Below are 15,750 nucleotides of genomic sequence, written 5' to 3' on the forward strand. Positions count from 1 at the left end.
CACAGCACTTTTTTGGTTCCATTTTGGGTCCCAAACAACTGTGCAAAATTTGGGTTCGATTCGATTTGACCCGGCGTAGCGCATTGCGTTTGAAATTTGCATGGACATTAGTATGGAAAAACCTACTTTGTTGCATTTTCGATTTTACAGACTACAATTCTTCCTGCAGTATACTAGCAATAAGATAGAAGTGTTTAATACGCACTATGATTTGATAGGATGCTCTTTTCGATGTTGTTCGATCACCTGAAGTAAAAATTGCTGTTGAACTGGGGCTCTTGTGGATTGTGCAAATGTTGTAAAATAATTCATCTCAACATTCCAACTCGATAAGATTTCAGTTATATCAGTTCAAATTTCCATATTTAAAAGTCTCCCTCCCCTCTCCCCTCACTACGCCCTATTGCGAAACTACCTACGCCCATGAAATTGAGCTAAGGCTTTTGAATAATTCATTCAAACAAACCAATGTGGTAAATCTAAAGTATATGATGTTATTTTGGTATGCTATATGAAATATCATTGGTACATCCGCAGTGTTGGCAAAAAAAAAGAGTTTTGCCGATTAATTCGATCTTTCGAACTTTGAACAGCTATAACATGTTGTAGAGACATTCTAGCACCATGCATCCTTCGGCAAAATTGTTCAGCATATCCTACACTTCTATCTAGTTGTTGGTATACAGCAGGAAGAATTGTAGTCTGTAAAATTGAAAATGCAAAAAGTAGGTTTTCCCATACTAATTTTCATACAAATTTCAAACGCAATGCGCTACGCCGGGTCAAATCTAATCGACCCCAAATTTTGCACAGTTGTTTGGGACCCCAAATGGAACCAAAAAAGTGCTGTGCTCGGTTGATTAGGTTATGATTACGTTTTTCCACATAACAATGCCCCACCCTAATGCTCATCGTTAAAACAAGTAGAGATAAGGAAACTGAGTGCCTGCGGATGTCCTCAAGGTGATGTGCTGTCACCACTTGTATGGAACCTTCTCACCGATGGCTTGTTGAGGAAACTTAATGATGATTATCATATAATGATATTTTCGTTAACATCAGTGGCGTAGCCAGAAATTTGGTTTGGGGGGGGGGGGGGGAGGGGAAGTTGATGAAAATCGTTTGATTTTACGAAAATGCTCAAATTTCATATAAGTTTGATAAATTATTGATTATTAAGTTTAGAAACAAAATTAGCCTAGCAGATGCCTTTTCTAATTATTTTTATAAATTAATCAATTAAGTAAAAGTATGAAAATACAAAGTGCTCTTTTAAAGTGGAATAAATTTTCTAACGGGCAAGATCACAGAATATCGAAAGCATCAACTTTGGAGTTATAACATCCTCGAAGAAAGCTTTCCAACATAAAAAAGCGGATCATTTGAGGTAATAATTTTGGTGATTAAACCTTCTAGAAGTAATTATGGAAAATGAACTCTTCAAAAATAGCAAGAGACTTGGTGTCTTCAGCAAAGTTGCTGATGATGCCATTTTAAACAATTTTATTGAAGACATGAAGGCTTCATGAACGCACTATATCTATCTTTGGGTGGCAAGTCTAGTTTACACTTGTATAACGATGGAGTTATTCAAACAGGGCTGCTATGATAAATAATAAAATCCACTTGTCATATGCTGCTCAATTACTTTTCTCAGTGAATTTTCACAAACTTACAATGTTTCACGAATATGTTCAGTAGAGGAATACCTTTAGAAATATATAATTGATTGATGAGGTGATTTTTTAAGAATTTATTTTCAATTTTTTTCCTTTTTTATTTCGACTATGTTAGTCACATTTTCTTTTTTACGTTTTAACGACATTCAATTAGCTAGAGATTACTGGGTAGGGAAAGTTATGAAACTTAGAGCCATAGTACTCAAGTGAGAGCAAGGATGTGAAGTAAACAGATCGGAAAACTAGAAGTGGCAGGGTCATTAGAACAGGCTTAATATCGTGCGGGCTTAATTTTTGCCTTCTGATAATGAGGGTCGAGCTTAGGCAGAATAACTACGAATCACCCGAGTTCACTATCATGTGTCCTTGATAAAGGTAGACGTATCTATCTTTACCGTGGTAGACGTATCTATCTTTACCGTGACAACCGGCCGGTTGTCACGGTAAAGATAGATACGTCTACCTTTATCAAGGACACATGATAGTGAACTCGGGTGATTCGTAGTTATTCTGCCTAAGCTCGACCCTCATTATCAGAAGGCAAAAATTAAGCCCGCACGATATTAAGCCTGTTCTAATGACCCTGCCACTTCTAGTTTTCCGATCTGTTTACTTCACATCCTTGCTCTCACTTGAGTACTATGGCTCTAAGTTTCATAACTTTCCCTACCCAGTAATCTCTAGCTAATTTTATTTTCAATGTTAACCGCTTTTCCACACTAATTTCCATATAAACTTTGAAATTTTTATGGGTCCGACACAACTGATCGGTACCAAAATTTGCTTAATTACAAAAGGCCATAAAAGGAATCAGTAGAGCCTGGTAGAGCTAATAGTTAAAAATTGAACCAGTCTATTGGGCATCCTCATAAAAAAAATCAAGTCAATTCGTTGATTAGTTTTTAAGTTATCGTGTTCGCCAATCTGAAAAAAATTGAAAAAGCTGTTTCGAGAAAAACGCTATTAAAGGGTGTCCCACATCAAATTGCATCACGAAAAAAACGCTGTAGAAAATGACCCATTGGGTATTTTCTCTTGAAAATTTAAGTAGATGTAGTTTAGACTGTATTGTTTACACTATATTTTTATCGCTGTCAGTTTTTCGAAAGTTGTTACCGATAGATTGAAATCTGCGTGTGTCATAGCAAATACGCGCGTGGAATGCATGGCTGTTTAAAACAAAAGAAGTTCAGCATGGCCACTGAGTTTTCGGGAGACCTTTCTAGAGGTTCAATACTAACAATTAAGCGGATAAAGAAAAGTGGATTATTTTTACCCTCTACACCAGACGCCCCCTTAAAATTACAAAAGTTGTCCATATTTCCCAGTATCACCTTTCGGTGCAGTTTCAATACAATTTAGATCTATTGTTAAACCTTACTTCCAAAACAAAGATGAATTTTGTATTTCAATGTGTAGTTGAAGTTCATATTTAAAATTCCTTCAATAACTTGAGCCTATATTTTTCCGTACAGCATTACCATCTACATAAATGACAAAACTAGCCTGAAGGGTCCGCTGAAAGTTAATGTGTCGACAGCTATAACTGTTATCCAACTAAAGGATAAAATTTTTCGGGACTTTGGAATACCTGTTAATGTGCAACGATGGATGTACGATGATCAGTTACTGTCGGTTGAGCAGAAGAGTCTGTTTGACTACGGCATTTGCGACAATGGTCGTGTTCTACTTCTTTACATAGTAAGTGGGACAACGCAGTCTAAGCTGCCGACATTTGCAGACATTTCAGTCAACAAGATAATGGTTGAACAAAAAGGCACACCAAAAACTAAAACTGTTCAACCACAATTTAGTCAAGCAGAAGCAAAAATTTTAACTGTATCCGACTCTGATGGCGAATGTTCGGATACGCAAAACGAGATTCAGATTGAAGATGGCTCTAATCTAGGTAAGTAGGTGAGATAATTTAAATATTTAGGTTATCATTTTCTATTTATTATAGGTGCTATGGCACTACCGACAATCGTTGAAGATAAAGGACCTCAACATGATACTGAGGATGGCTGGGCATGTCCGTTATGCACCCTCATAAATCCACCGAATCGCCCAGGGTGTGCAGCGTGTTCCGAGGGTAGACCAGCTTCGTACGTACTTCCAGCACGCTATTGTAAGTCAGATGATATATTAGCTCCTGTGGAACCGAAACGCTTCATCGCAGATGGACCACACATGTCAGCAGGTGTACAGATGAGAAACACACCCAAAGAAATGCGAAACGACCTGAATCGTGTGTCGGGTAATCGTAAATCTTCCGAAGTCTTCAATATTTGTGTAGACGAAACAAAAGCTACGGAATCACATAAGAAACCCAATCATCCACAAACGAGCACAACGGATCTATTGACGACAAGGCATATTCAGATACCAGAACAAAAGAATATTGTAATGACTGCATTCACCAGTCCCAATATAACACGGAACAAATATCGAGGTGTGGACAACTTCAATCCTAATTCGTATAATATTGGTCCAACCAGAGCACCGAAAGCTGATGGCCCTGTAATCACTACTGCAAGTCCTATAGTTAGAGCAGTGTTACTCAAAAGTGATCCAAATAAACCGGTCAAATTTGGTAGAAATGGATTGGTGGTGCCCGATGATGATTCCGATGTCACAAATCATTACATGGAACTAGTCAATCTGGATTCCGCAGATCTGATCGCAAACGCAGATCCCTTCGAGTGTCCTATATGCTTCGAAAGCTTTAAAGAATACGAAGGAATCGTATTACGTGATTGTCTACATTCGTTTTGCAAGGAATGTTTGGTGAATACTATTAAATTTTGCGAGGAAGCAGAAATTAAGTGTCCATTTATGGATGCAGTTTACAGCTGTGAAAGTGTTATACAAGTAAATATAGTAGATATATTCTTTTTTTGGTAGGTAGCAACAATAGTTTTGTCCTTTTTTTCTAGCAACGAGAAATCAAAGCGCTAGTGTCCAAAGATATGTACGAATCTCATCTTGCGAAGTCGATTCGCCAGGCAGAAAGCAAACTGGATAATACGTTTCACTGCAAGACACCAAATTGTCGTGGTTGGTGCATTTACGAGGACAACGTGAATCAATTCAAATGCCCCGTCTGCATAATTGTGAATTGCCTTACGTGCAGGGTAATTTTTTAACTAGTCTCGCCATCTGATATATAAAAATTCTGTTGGCCACTCTATCTGATCTCGGGAGCCAGGGGAGACGTGGGTGAGTTCACAGTAAAAAGTTTCGGTTTATTCTCTCGGTACTCCCGAAACCAGATAAAGAGGACAATGTGCTGAAATATTTTTCTTGCACTTTGTATACGTTGAAAAAGTCAAAGCAATGCACACACAGAGTCACTCATGCACCCAAACACTTCTACACACAAACACACGTATGAATAAACAACAACGATGCAAGTGTTGTGCATCTTTAGCAGTCTAACAAGGTCTTCGAACCAACACGGCACACACGAATTAAACGATCATGTGCAATATGCACAGATACAATAATGATCAACTGAGAATGTCTCAAAAAGCGGTCATCTTTGAGAATGGAAAAAGATGTTTTTTTTTGCAACCGTTGGCAAAATCTTCATTAAAATCAAGCAATAGTATTCTAATAATGCTCCGAAGACATCGTTAGATTTTGAAAAATGGCCGCTCTTTTAGTTGAACCGATTCCCTGCGTGTTATGCCATATGGCATCACCAGACATGGTGCATGAAATTGTACCGTAATAGCTTGTTTGAACATATTTGAACTGGTTCTTGTATCATTAATGAAGAAAGCATAGATTAACCCTTGGCTACACCACTGGGTTAGGCTAAGTTAGGCTAGAGTTACTATATTAAGAGTTAGGCGGACACAAAAGCCGGAAAACTGGCAGCTCTTATTTCAGGAAGAAAACACTGGCATCCCATGTCAATGTTCAAGCTCTAGCTTAATAATTTCATTGTCGTAGTGAGTAAGAACTTTACATGCACGAAAAGAAAAACCAATTCGAAGGTCTGATGCTATGATTTTATACTTGTGCAAATATCTCTTCTTGCTACAGAAAAAATGGTTCTTTTCGTTTCTCTACACTCGATAACACAAGATAAGAGTAAAATAGTTATTACCATAATCACAATACTTTTTCCATAGACATCCAAAGCAAACATGTTATATGACGTCATGCTCGATTGGCTCCGGCATTTGACATGTTCAACTGGCTCCGCTCAGTGTCTCAGTGCCTAACTATGAATATAGTAACTATAGTTTGGCAGCATCATTCTTCGAGAAACCGATTGAGCCTAACTCAGTGGTATAGCTACTAATGAAAGAAACTGGTTTTGGTGAAGTTGTTTTTTAATGTATAAAACATCAAAGTCTAGCGGCTATTGGTGTTGGTAAGGAGTTTGTGCCAAGATCCAACGAGCCCTTGGATCAGTTCTGTAGGATTGGATTTGCATGGTGCAGAGTTTAAACAGCTAAGGAAAGTCTGAAAGTGCGGAAAATACGCCAATTTTTAAGTCAAAGAGAGCAAGATCTTTTCTAGCAAATGTAAGATCAGGTGTATCCAAGAAACACAAGAAGACGTTGGATAGGTGTACTGTCACAGGGCCGAATAGCAAAAGGCTGCTGGTGGTAATTACACCCCTGCAGAACAAAGGGCTCATTGCGAAACAAAGTGAGGACTCGTATGACGAGGTATATACGATTTACGCGTGGTGAAAATGCAGCTCACCAACCCTGTCTAGAGTTACTATATTAAGAGTTAGGCGGATACAAAAGCCGGAAAACTGGCGGCTCTTATTTCAGGGGAAAAACACTGGCATCCCATGTAAATGTTCAAGCTCTAGCCTTATAATTTTATTGTCGTCGTGAGTAAGAACTTTACATGCACGAATAGAAAAACTAATTCGAAGATCTGATGATATGATTTCATACTTGTGCGAATATTTCTTCTTGTTACAGAAAAAATTGGTTCTTTTCGTTTCTCTACACTCCATAACACAAGTTAAGAGTAAAATAATTATGACCATAATCACAATGCCTTTTCCATATACATCCAAAGAGAACATGTTGTGTGACGTCATGCTCGATTGGCTCCGGTATTTGACATGTTCAATTGGCTCCGCTCAGTGTCTCCGCCTAACTATGAATATAGTAACTATAACCCTGTCCCATCAAATTTGACTTTTGACGGCAAAGGAGGGGAAGGCATTAACTGTAAACGAATAATGCTGTGCACATACCTCAGCATTACGAACAGCGAAGTAACAACCGGACGGGCCAGACTGTTCTCCTCTTATCACCATTCTCTTAAAAAATCCGCCGCAGCCCAATAAGTTCTTTGCACGCTTCGGAAACTGCAACATATTCCGCTTCCATGCTGGAACGCGAAACACTGGACTGTTTCCAACTAGCCCAACTGACTGATGCCCTACCAAGAAAGAGCAGATATCCTGCATTGAACTTGCTGTTGGTCCTGTCACCGCTCCAATCAGCATCACAGTATCCGGTCAAGCAAAACAGTTTACAGCGGTCCCATACAGCCCCAGCTTAATGCTACCAACGGAGAAATGCACGTAATGCAAGGAGACTGGTCCGAGCGGACTCGTTGGCTAGGTGGCAGCTAGAGTGGGATAACGCGGAGAAAGGAGGTGGACCTACCGACTCATTCCAAATGTATCTGCTTGGATACATACGAAGACTGCATATCAAGAAGATTGGTAACTCTGTTCAGAATCTGGAGACAATAACAGCAACGCCACTTGTGGGTAAAGATGATTCTTCCCATAGTGATGCACATACACATATACACATTTACACTAAGCTTTCTCCCTCCATACAAAAGAGGTGCTGTAACCTCTTTTTTTACAATGGAGAAGACCTTTACGTCCTAGCCCAGTACACGTGCTATTGGTAGGTGTCCAAGCTACCGCACGGGGTGTACTGGGGCGTGTCGGGCTCGAATGCTGACGCTGCCATTAATACCGACTCCATTGGGCTCCGCCATCGTTCCTCCCAGGAACTACCTCTCGGTATTACTTCTGGGGGGATGGCTGTACTTAATGTACTCATTCACTCTCACTCACGCGTTCATACGTCCTGTATGAGGCTTACTTGGGTGCTCTCTCTATCGCACCTTGATTCACTCTCAAACACTCCACATGAGGCTGACTGTTGTGCTCACCTTTTTCGTTCCTTGCGAGGCTGACTTGTGTGCTCACCTTACTCATTCCTTGCTAGGCTTACTTGTGTGCTCGTCTCACCCATACCATGTGAGGCTGACTTGGGTGCTCACCCTATCACCTGGTTCACTCTCGATCGTGCCACTCTATTATACCTCTGTCACTCCCCCTGGCATCCCATGTGGGACATTTTTCTTAGGCCCCACTTCTGACATACCATGCGAGGCTGACTTGTGTGATCACCTTTTTCATTCCTTGCTAGGCTTACTTTTGTGCTAGCCTCTACCATACCATGTGAGGCTGACTTTTGTGCTCACCCTTAACATACCGTGTGAGACTGACTTGGATGCTCACCTTTTCACTCCTCTGCCACGCCACGAGGCATCAGTCCCAACATACTTCGCTACGACCCTCCCATCTTGGTATGAGGCAATCCACTTATACGCCTATACACTCGCTCTTCTGCCTTGCTTCGGGGTGGCTGGGTTTACCCCTTATGCGGTTGCCAGTCGCTGCGCCAAACCTGCCTCAGCATGAACAGACCATTCACTCCCTTTTTTGCGCTCGACCTTTTTCGCTCCAACTAACCAATCACTAGTTAGCCGCGCCCGTCGTCTGTTGCTCGGTTCGCCAGATTACCTGTAGCCTACAGGCAATCTGGGTGGTAGAAGCCGAGACTGCGTTCCACTTCTCCACCGATTGACACATCCGATGAATAAGGGTATCAGGGGTCGTGTCCCAGCCACAGACGTCAAGCATTGCTCTTCTTTCGACGTCGAACCGAGGACATACGAACAGTATGTGTTCGGCAGTTTCGTCTACACCTGGGCGGTCCGGGCAGGCTGGGACTTCCGCGTGCCCGAACCTGTGGAGGTACTGTCGGAAACAGCCACGGCCTGACAGGAATTGTGTCAGGTGGAAGTGAACTTCCCCATGGGGTCTTACCACCCAGCTCGATATGCTAGGTATCAGCCGGTGTGTCCACCTACCTTTCGAGGAGTTGTCCCACTCACGCTGCCATCTGGCGACCGAGGTTACCCTGGTGCACTCGCGGGCTCCTCTATTTCCACGTAGCTCGAAACACTCCTACATCTTCCCAAATGACCAGCCCGACTGACATCATGTTCGCTATCACGCAGGATGCATCGTGTGATACCGTGCGGTAGGCAGATATCACTCTGAGGCACATCACGCGGTAGGTGCTCTCCAGTTTCTATAAATAACTGGTTCCCCTCAGTGCTCTTGACCATGACGGGCCGCCGTACCTGAGGATAGATACGGCAACGCCTGCCAGTAACCTACGTCTACTGGCGCACACCTTTGAGCTGTTGGACATCATCCTCGATAGAGCCGCAATAGCAGTCGACGCTCTCTTGCATGTATAGTCGACGTGGCTGCCGAAGGTCAGCTTGTCGTCTATAATGACTCCGAGAGACTTCAGACTTCGTTGTGAAGTGATCGCGACTTCTCCCACATGGATAACTGCATGTTGTGCCGACTTGCGGTTGTTGACGATAACTACCTCCGTCTTATGATGAGCGAGCTCCAGGCCTCTCGCGCTCACACTAAAAAAACGCGCCTAATATTTCACCACCAAGGAAGAGGATCTCAACACGCAGCAGTAAGATGCGTCAACAAGACTCGACGAACAGGCTGTAACGATAATTTCTTTTTATTTTTACAAATTGTAAAAACACGAAAGATCCACGGCTCAGTTGTGCTAACGCATTGAGCGTGTCAAATTTGGACACGCTTTGTTCACCCCTATGCCCAGAATGTGTGAACGTGCAATAGACACCGGAATACGTGGTATTTGAATGCACTAGGTTCGAAGAAGTTCGTAGGGGTATGTCTGGTGTGACAGTGGACAATATCGTCGAAGAGATATGCCACGACGAGCATATCTGGGACGCGGTCAACAGAGTGGTTACGAGTATACTCTCCGAGCTGCAGAAGAAGTGGCGAAGGGACCAACAAAGTAGCGCCATTGGCTAGAACTCCGCCGGGAAACCAAAAATCGGATTTCGAGAGAAATTCCACCGCCAGGGAACTCTCCGACGGTGTAGACTAGGTACATCGCCGGGGACCAGTTGAGTAGCAAGCGACATAGCACCAGACCTTGGGGCGTCGGGGCGCCAGAGACCCGAACGTCTGGCTTCACCGGAATCGCCGAACCGACCTAGACACCCTACCGGGTAGCTCGAGAGTAGGCTAGATACACCGCCGGGGATTATACCGAGTAGACCGTGTCGAATAGCTAGCAGTGGATCGTTGGGGCGCCAGTGAACCGGAAGCTATGCTCAACTCGGAATCGCTGGATGAAACTCAGCACCTACTGGCTGGCCCGTTGAGTAGGCTAGGTCCACCGCCGGGGACTAGACCGAGCAGCCGAAGCGGGGAGCTTAATGGCTCACGGAAACGTACATCGGTAAAGGGAGCAATCTACCGCCGGAAAATTCACGTTAGGGTAGATTCGCATCCGTGGTCTACCCGGCAGAATCATAACAAAAAGGGGAGCTAATTGGCTCACGAAACAAATACCGGTAACGAAAGAAATTTCGTTGTTGGGGAACTGTCAGTCGGAGTAGGATATTATCTGAGTTGATCTCGATAAAGCTGGGAGCAAAATGGCTCAAAGAAGCAGGTATCGGTGTCGGGGGACATTCCTCCGTCGGGGAACTATCGGTCGGATTGGCGTGAGTTCACCACTATCCAAGTAGTTCATGATAAGGCCGGGAGCTGAATGACTCATGGAAACATGAGCTAAATGGCTCTAGGAATCAGCACGTAAACGGCTCACGGGGACGAGAGCTGATGGCGATGTAATAGATGGAGACAAGAAGTAAGAAGAATCGAGAGTTAAATCATCACACGTTTCAGTTCACACCAAGTACTACGACGTAGAGAACGGACATTGTCTGGAAGTTCTATTTCCTTCTCGACTCCTGTAGGACCCAACATCTATCGGCACACATTAACTTTTGGAAGTTGATCGTAGCCAAATCGCGATTCAACTCTTTTGATATAGTTTTGTTGACCTAGACGAACGAAGCCGTTATTGTCTTTCGTAACACGGATACTGAGAAAGTGACTAATCTTTTCCAACGATGACAGGGTTAGCTTCTTCCGCAGCGCGTTTTCGACAGTAGCCATACTGTCGACGATAATGTCATACTGGCAACGATCATGTCATCGACATACAACATTAGGTAGACGACACCTCCTGCTGGCGACTGTTTGACGCATAAACAGGGATCCGATTTAGACTGATCGAAACCTAAATCCTTCAAAAACTCACTGATCGTAGTGTTCCAAATCCTCGCATCCTGTTTTAAGCCATACAGACTATGTCTCAGACGGCACACATGTTTGGCTTGCCTTTAGTGATGAATTCCTTCGGCTGCTGCAAATAGATTTCATGTGCTACAATGAGAGTTCTGAACCGTGAAACGTTTCAGGAACTGTCCTCTTTCTACTTCCATTTGCAATCGATGCGAACGCAACAGGTCGGTAGCTGCACCAAAGACCACGTTTCATTCCTCTTCAACGAAACAAATTTTTCAGACATTGCGGCTTTCCACAGGTCTTGGTCGGAACTCCCCACTGCCTCTTCATAAGATTCAGGCTCACCTCAAACTGCTACATTCACATGGTGGTCGTCAAACCTCTCCGGTAGGCCTGTCGTAAGCTTCACTTCGGAGTCTCCTGAAGTTCAGGATCTACAGCTTCGCGTTGCTCTTACTTGTGCGGGGTTTTCCACTTCCAAAATCAAGCCCTACTAATTGTTCAATGCAGTAAGATACCGACTTTGCAATCCACACCCCAGCTCGATGAATGTAGCATCCCGACTGATTGTTATTTCATCATTATTCGAATCCAGATATTTGCTACAGAAACAGAAGAGCTCGATAGAGAGTACGCGTCGTTGCAGAAGTAGCAACATGAATAAAGCATGGACGGTGAACGCATAGTTAGGTGAATAGAGTGCATGAAAACGGCGATTTTTGTAAGATGCAGTTTCTGTCAGGGCATGGTTGCTTGAAGTCAATCGGAAAACATTGTTGATCCAATGTGTACAGCCGAAAACTCGTAGAATACGTCAAACGGTGTGTTGGTTTTATCAGGAGCCAACTGTCAAGCGAACGAACGAACAGTTCACAACACAAGTGATCTTTCCGTTGGAGTAGGGTAGATTCGTTGCCGGGGATTATTTGAGTAGATCGTACCAAATCTAGAAACCGAACGCCGGACGAAAACAAGGCTTTCTAAAGACATTCCGTCGTCGGAGTGGACTAGATTAGCAATCAAGCTGAGAGCAAAGCGCAATCAGCCTTCCAACAAAGTAATCTTCTTAGGCAGTTGCGAGGAAAGACAATGAACTGTTGAACAATATGATAGTTTAGTGGTAGCATAAGTCATGTACCCAGTCCAAACTTCGGTAAACGTTATTTCGAAAAAGCGTGCGTCGGGTTAGTCCATAAAGACATCAACATGTAGACACACATATGCATATACGCACGCCTACACACACGTACACGTGTAGCAAAATTATAACAAATCTTGTTTCAGGTTATTCACGACGGGCTCGACTGCAAACAATATCAGGATCGAATGAAGAGCGACTGTGATACGAACATCGAAGCGAAACGAACCAAAGACATGCTACAGGAAATGGTAGAAAAAGGAGATGCTCTCATGTGCCCCACGTGTCAGGTAGGGGGCCCATCAGAATTTACAACACATATTTCTAAAAACTTTATTTTCCAGATTGTAATGATGAAAAAGTGGGGATGTGACTGGTTGAAGTGTAGTATGTGTAAAACGGAAATCTGCTGGGTCACACGTGGGCCACGCTGGGGTCCTGAAGGGAAAGGAGATGTCAGCGGAGGTTGTCGCTGCGGCGTCGACGGAAAAAAGTGCCATCCAGATTGCAACTACTGCCATTAGAAAGTTATAAAATCACTTGGATTGCATTAGGAATAAATTGAAGCCAAAGAGAGTGTTCGTTTCAGCAGCTTTCTTTTGTTGGTGTAACGTAACATTCGCTACTCTATAGAGTGTATAAGAAGTAAAAGAAACCAAACTTATATACATAATATTATAAACTAGAATATTTTCCGAAATACCTGTGTTAGCATTCGAATAACAAAACGTTACAAATCACTATCGCACTCAATGTTGCATACGGCCATTGAGTTCTACGAGATGACGACACGAATGAACTCATGATCACAGAGAACAGACGTCCATCTTCAGCATTCAACTTGTGTAAAATCTTTAACGGTTTCGGAGGTAGTTGGGATATCCAAACCAGGTGCGCTACTGTCGTCATGTTTTTTTGTGGCTGAGTTCGACAGAATTGACAGTGGTTATTCCTCTACCCAGTCAAACTAGTCCGAAACCGGTTCAGACTTCCAGCATGAATGCCAGTTCAAATGCATCAACCGATAGAGTCGGAATCGGTTGTTTTCTTTGAGCAAGATTCCATACTGAATCCATTCAGGATTTCGAGCCGGTTCCGGAATGGATTTGACGGATAGTTGGGATAGATTGGTGTGGCGGCGCTAGTGTTTATCGTATATTAATTCAAATGTTTACACACGTTTTTTAAATATTTTTGTTCGATCAAGGACGTCTGTTCTCTGTGTCATGATGAATAAAGTTCATGTTTGACAATTGAATACTTTACGGTGACGTCACAAATGAACTGAGTGTTCATTTTTGACAGTTCGCTTGTACTGTTTACATGGACTTAGAAAAGTTCTTTACGATTTGCTTGGAGCGAATGGAGTCCATGTAAACAGTACAAGCGAACTGTCAAGAAAAGTGAGGTTAACTGTTTTCGTAAAGAACCTAATTGAATACTTTACGCGGACGTTACAAATGAACTCGAGTGTTCATTTTTGACAGTTCGCTTGTACTGTTTACATAAATTTAGAAAAATTCTTTGCGATTTGCTTCGGGCGAATCTAGTCATCCACAAAAAAATTCTAAGTCTATGTAAAAAGTACAAGTGAACTGTCAAGAAAAGTGAGGTTAACTGTGTCAGTAAAGAACCTAATTCTCGGTGGTTTGCTTACTTCGTCTCTTTCGTGAGTTGTGATTGTTTCAGTTCCAGTTTTTTTTGTAACTCTTATATAAAATAAAACGCTGTTGAACATTCTATAAGGGCATATTCAGGAGTGCTTCAGTTCTAGATTCATCATTTTGACAGTTCTATAATATAAACCCGAAAATTTTAAAAACAGGACGTGCTGTCCCCAGCAGCTGTTTGTGCGGGTGTTCTATTCAGTTTAAAATTCATGTCTCACCATGCTTTCAGCGTTACTGCACTCAAATTTATTTTTCTCCAGTCTATTAGGTCTAAGTGTCTGTGCTGAATACTCTCCATCCCAGTTAAACTCATTCCGGAACCGGTTCGGATTTCTTAATGGAGTCATTATGGATTCCAAATCAAATGCAACAACCGATTCCGACTCAGAATCGGTTGTTGCATTTGATTTGGAATCCATAATGACTCCATTCAGGATTCCGAATCAAATTCCGAATGGTTTGACCGGGATGTATTTAAAACACAGTTCTAAACTAGCGAACTCTAGTTAGAGTGTGGCCAAGAGGCCATGACGTATCCAAACGAACATGAAATTTGACGTATTTCTATTGTGTATACTTCAAATTCCATGTTCGTTTGGATACGTCATGGCCTCTTGGCCACATTCTAACTAGAGTGCTCTATTCTAAACATGTTTTAAAATCAGCAACAAATAGAACGGCGTCGCATAAGTTTTAAATATCAAAACAAGTTCGAAATTATAAAACAAAACGTTCGGCTGGAGATGTGAATGTTTCAGTTCTAGTTCTACTTTGAAACTCTTATATAAAATAAAACGCTCCTGAACATTCCCTAAGAGCACCCACTGAGACGTCCAAAAATTTGTTTCAAAATCGTTCAACACGGGTCCAACGATGGACGTTCGTTGAACGGTTATTTGGACGTTGTCCAAATTGGTCCAACGAACGTCCTTCATTGGACAATTTTGAAACCAACCGTTCTTAGAGGGCATGTTCAGGAGTGTTTCATTTCTAGATTCATAATTTTGACAGTTCTATAATAAAAAACTGAGAATTATAAAACTAGAACTTGCTGTCCCCAGCAGCAGTTTTAGCGGATGTTCTATTCAATTTAAAATTCATGTCTCGCCATGCCTTCAGCGTTACTGCATTCAAATTTATTTTTCCCCAATCTATCGGTTCTAAGTGCCCCTGCTGAAAACTTTGCATGTATTTAAAATATAGTTCTAAACGTGTTTTAAAATCAGCAACAAATAGAACGGCGTCGTTTAACAGTTTTAAATTTTGAAACAAAACTGTTCGAAATAATAAAACAAAACGCTCTGCTGGGGATGTGAATGTTTCAGTTGCAGTTCTACTTGGAAACTCCTATATAAAATAAAACGCTCCTGAACATGCCCTAAGATCGGTTATATTGTTTGATGTGATCATCGACAACTGGGGTCCTCTCCTCCCCGTCCATATTTATACTATCCATGTTAAATGCCACTCTCCTCCTGAAAAATGAGTTTACAACAATATAGCAAGCAGTCTCTTGAATTTGTGTGAATCTCTAAGCGCCAATTTCTTTTCCCACGCTTAACTTTTAAACCAGGTTTATCAGTGCGTTAAACCTGGTTTAAAAGTTAGGCGAGGGTGAAGAAATCCGCCCTAAGTCTTTTGAAATTTATTTTACAATTATTGTTTAAAATTGCAGGAAGATGTCGAAATGCCATGTTCCTAACTGTCGCAGCAAGCTGCTGCCTTGAAGAAAGTGGCAAGATTTGTCAGATCGTATTTCATACCGCAGATTTTCGTCTGACAACAAACTGAAACGGAAATGGCTAA

General features: G+C 42.1%; 1 protein-coding gene across 4 annotated transcripts in view; it reads left to right on the plus strand.

Moving 5' to 3' along the window:
• Window positions 1-12,938, plus strand: part of LOC131685753 (uncharacterized) — a 38,261-nt gene extending 25,323 nt beyond the window's left edge. For 3 of the 4 annotated variants that reach the window (XM_058969682.1, XM_058969683.1, XM_058969684.1), the window contains exons 4-8: window positions 3,155-3,588; window positions 3,643-4,550; window positions 4,616-4,813; window positions 12,421-12,564; window positions 12,619-12,938. In XM_058969682.1, the coding sequence (XP_058825665.1) occupies window positions 3,155-3,588; window positions 3,643-4,550; window positions 4,616-4,813; window positions 12,421-12,564; window positions 12,619-12,798 (1,864 nt within the window). In that variant the 3' untranslated portion in view covers window positions 12,799-12,938. Of the gene's footprint in view, window positions 1-3,154; window positions 3,589-3,642; window positions 4,551-4,615; window positions 4,899-12,420; window positions 12,565-12,618 lie in introns of those variants that run through there. The other variant, XR_009304865.1, reaches the window with a different exon arrangement.
• The last annotated feature ends 2,812 nt before the right edge of the window (window positions 12,939-15,750 follow it).

The sequence above is a fragment of the Topomyia yanbarensis genome, chromosome 2 (assembly GCF_030247195.1).
Source record: "Topomyia yanbarensis strain Yona2022 chromosome 2, ASM3024719v1, whole genome shotgun sequence".
NCBI classification, from domain to species: Eukaryota; Metazoa; Arthropoda; class Insecta; order Diptera; family Culicidae; genus Topomyia; species Topomyia yanbarensis.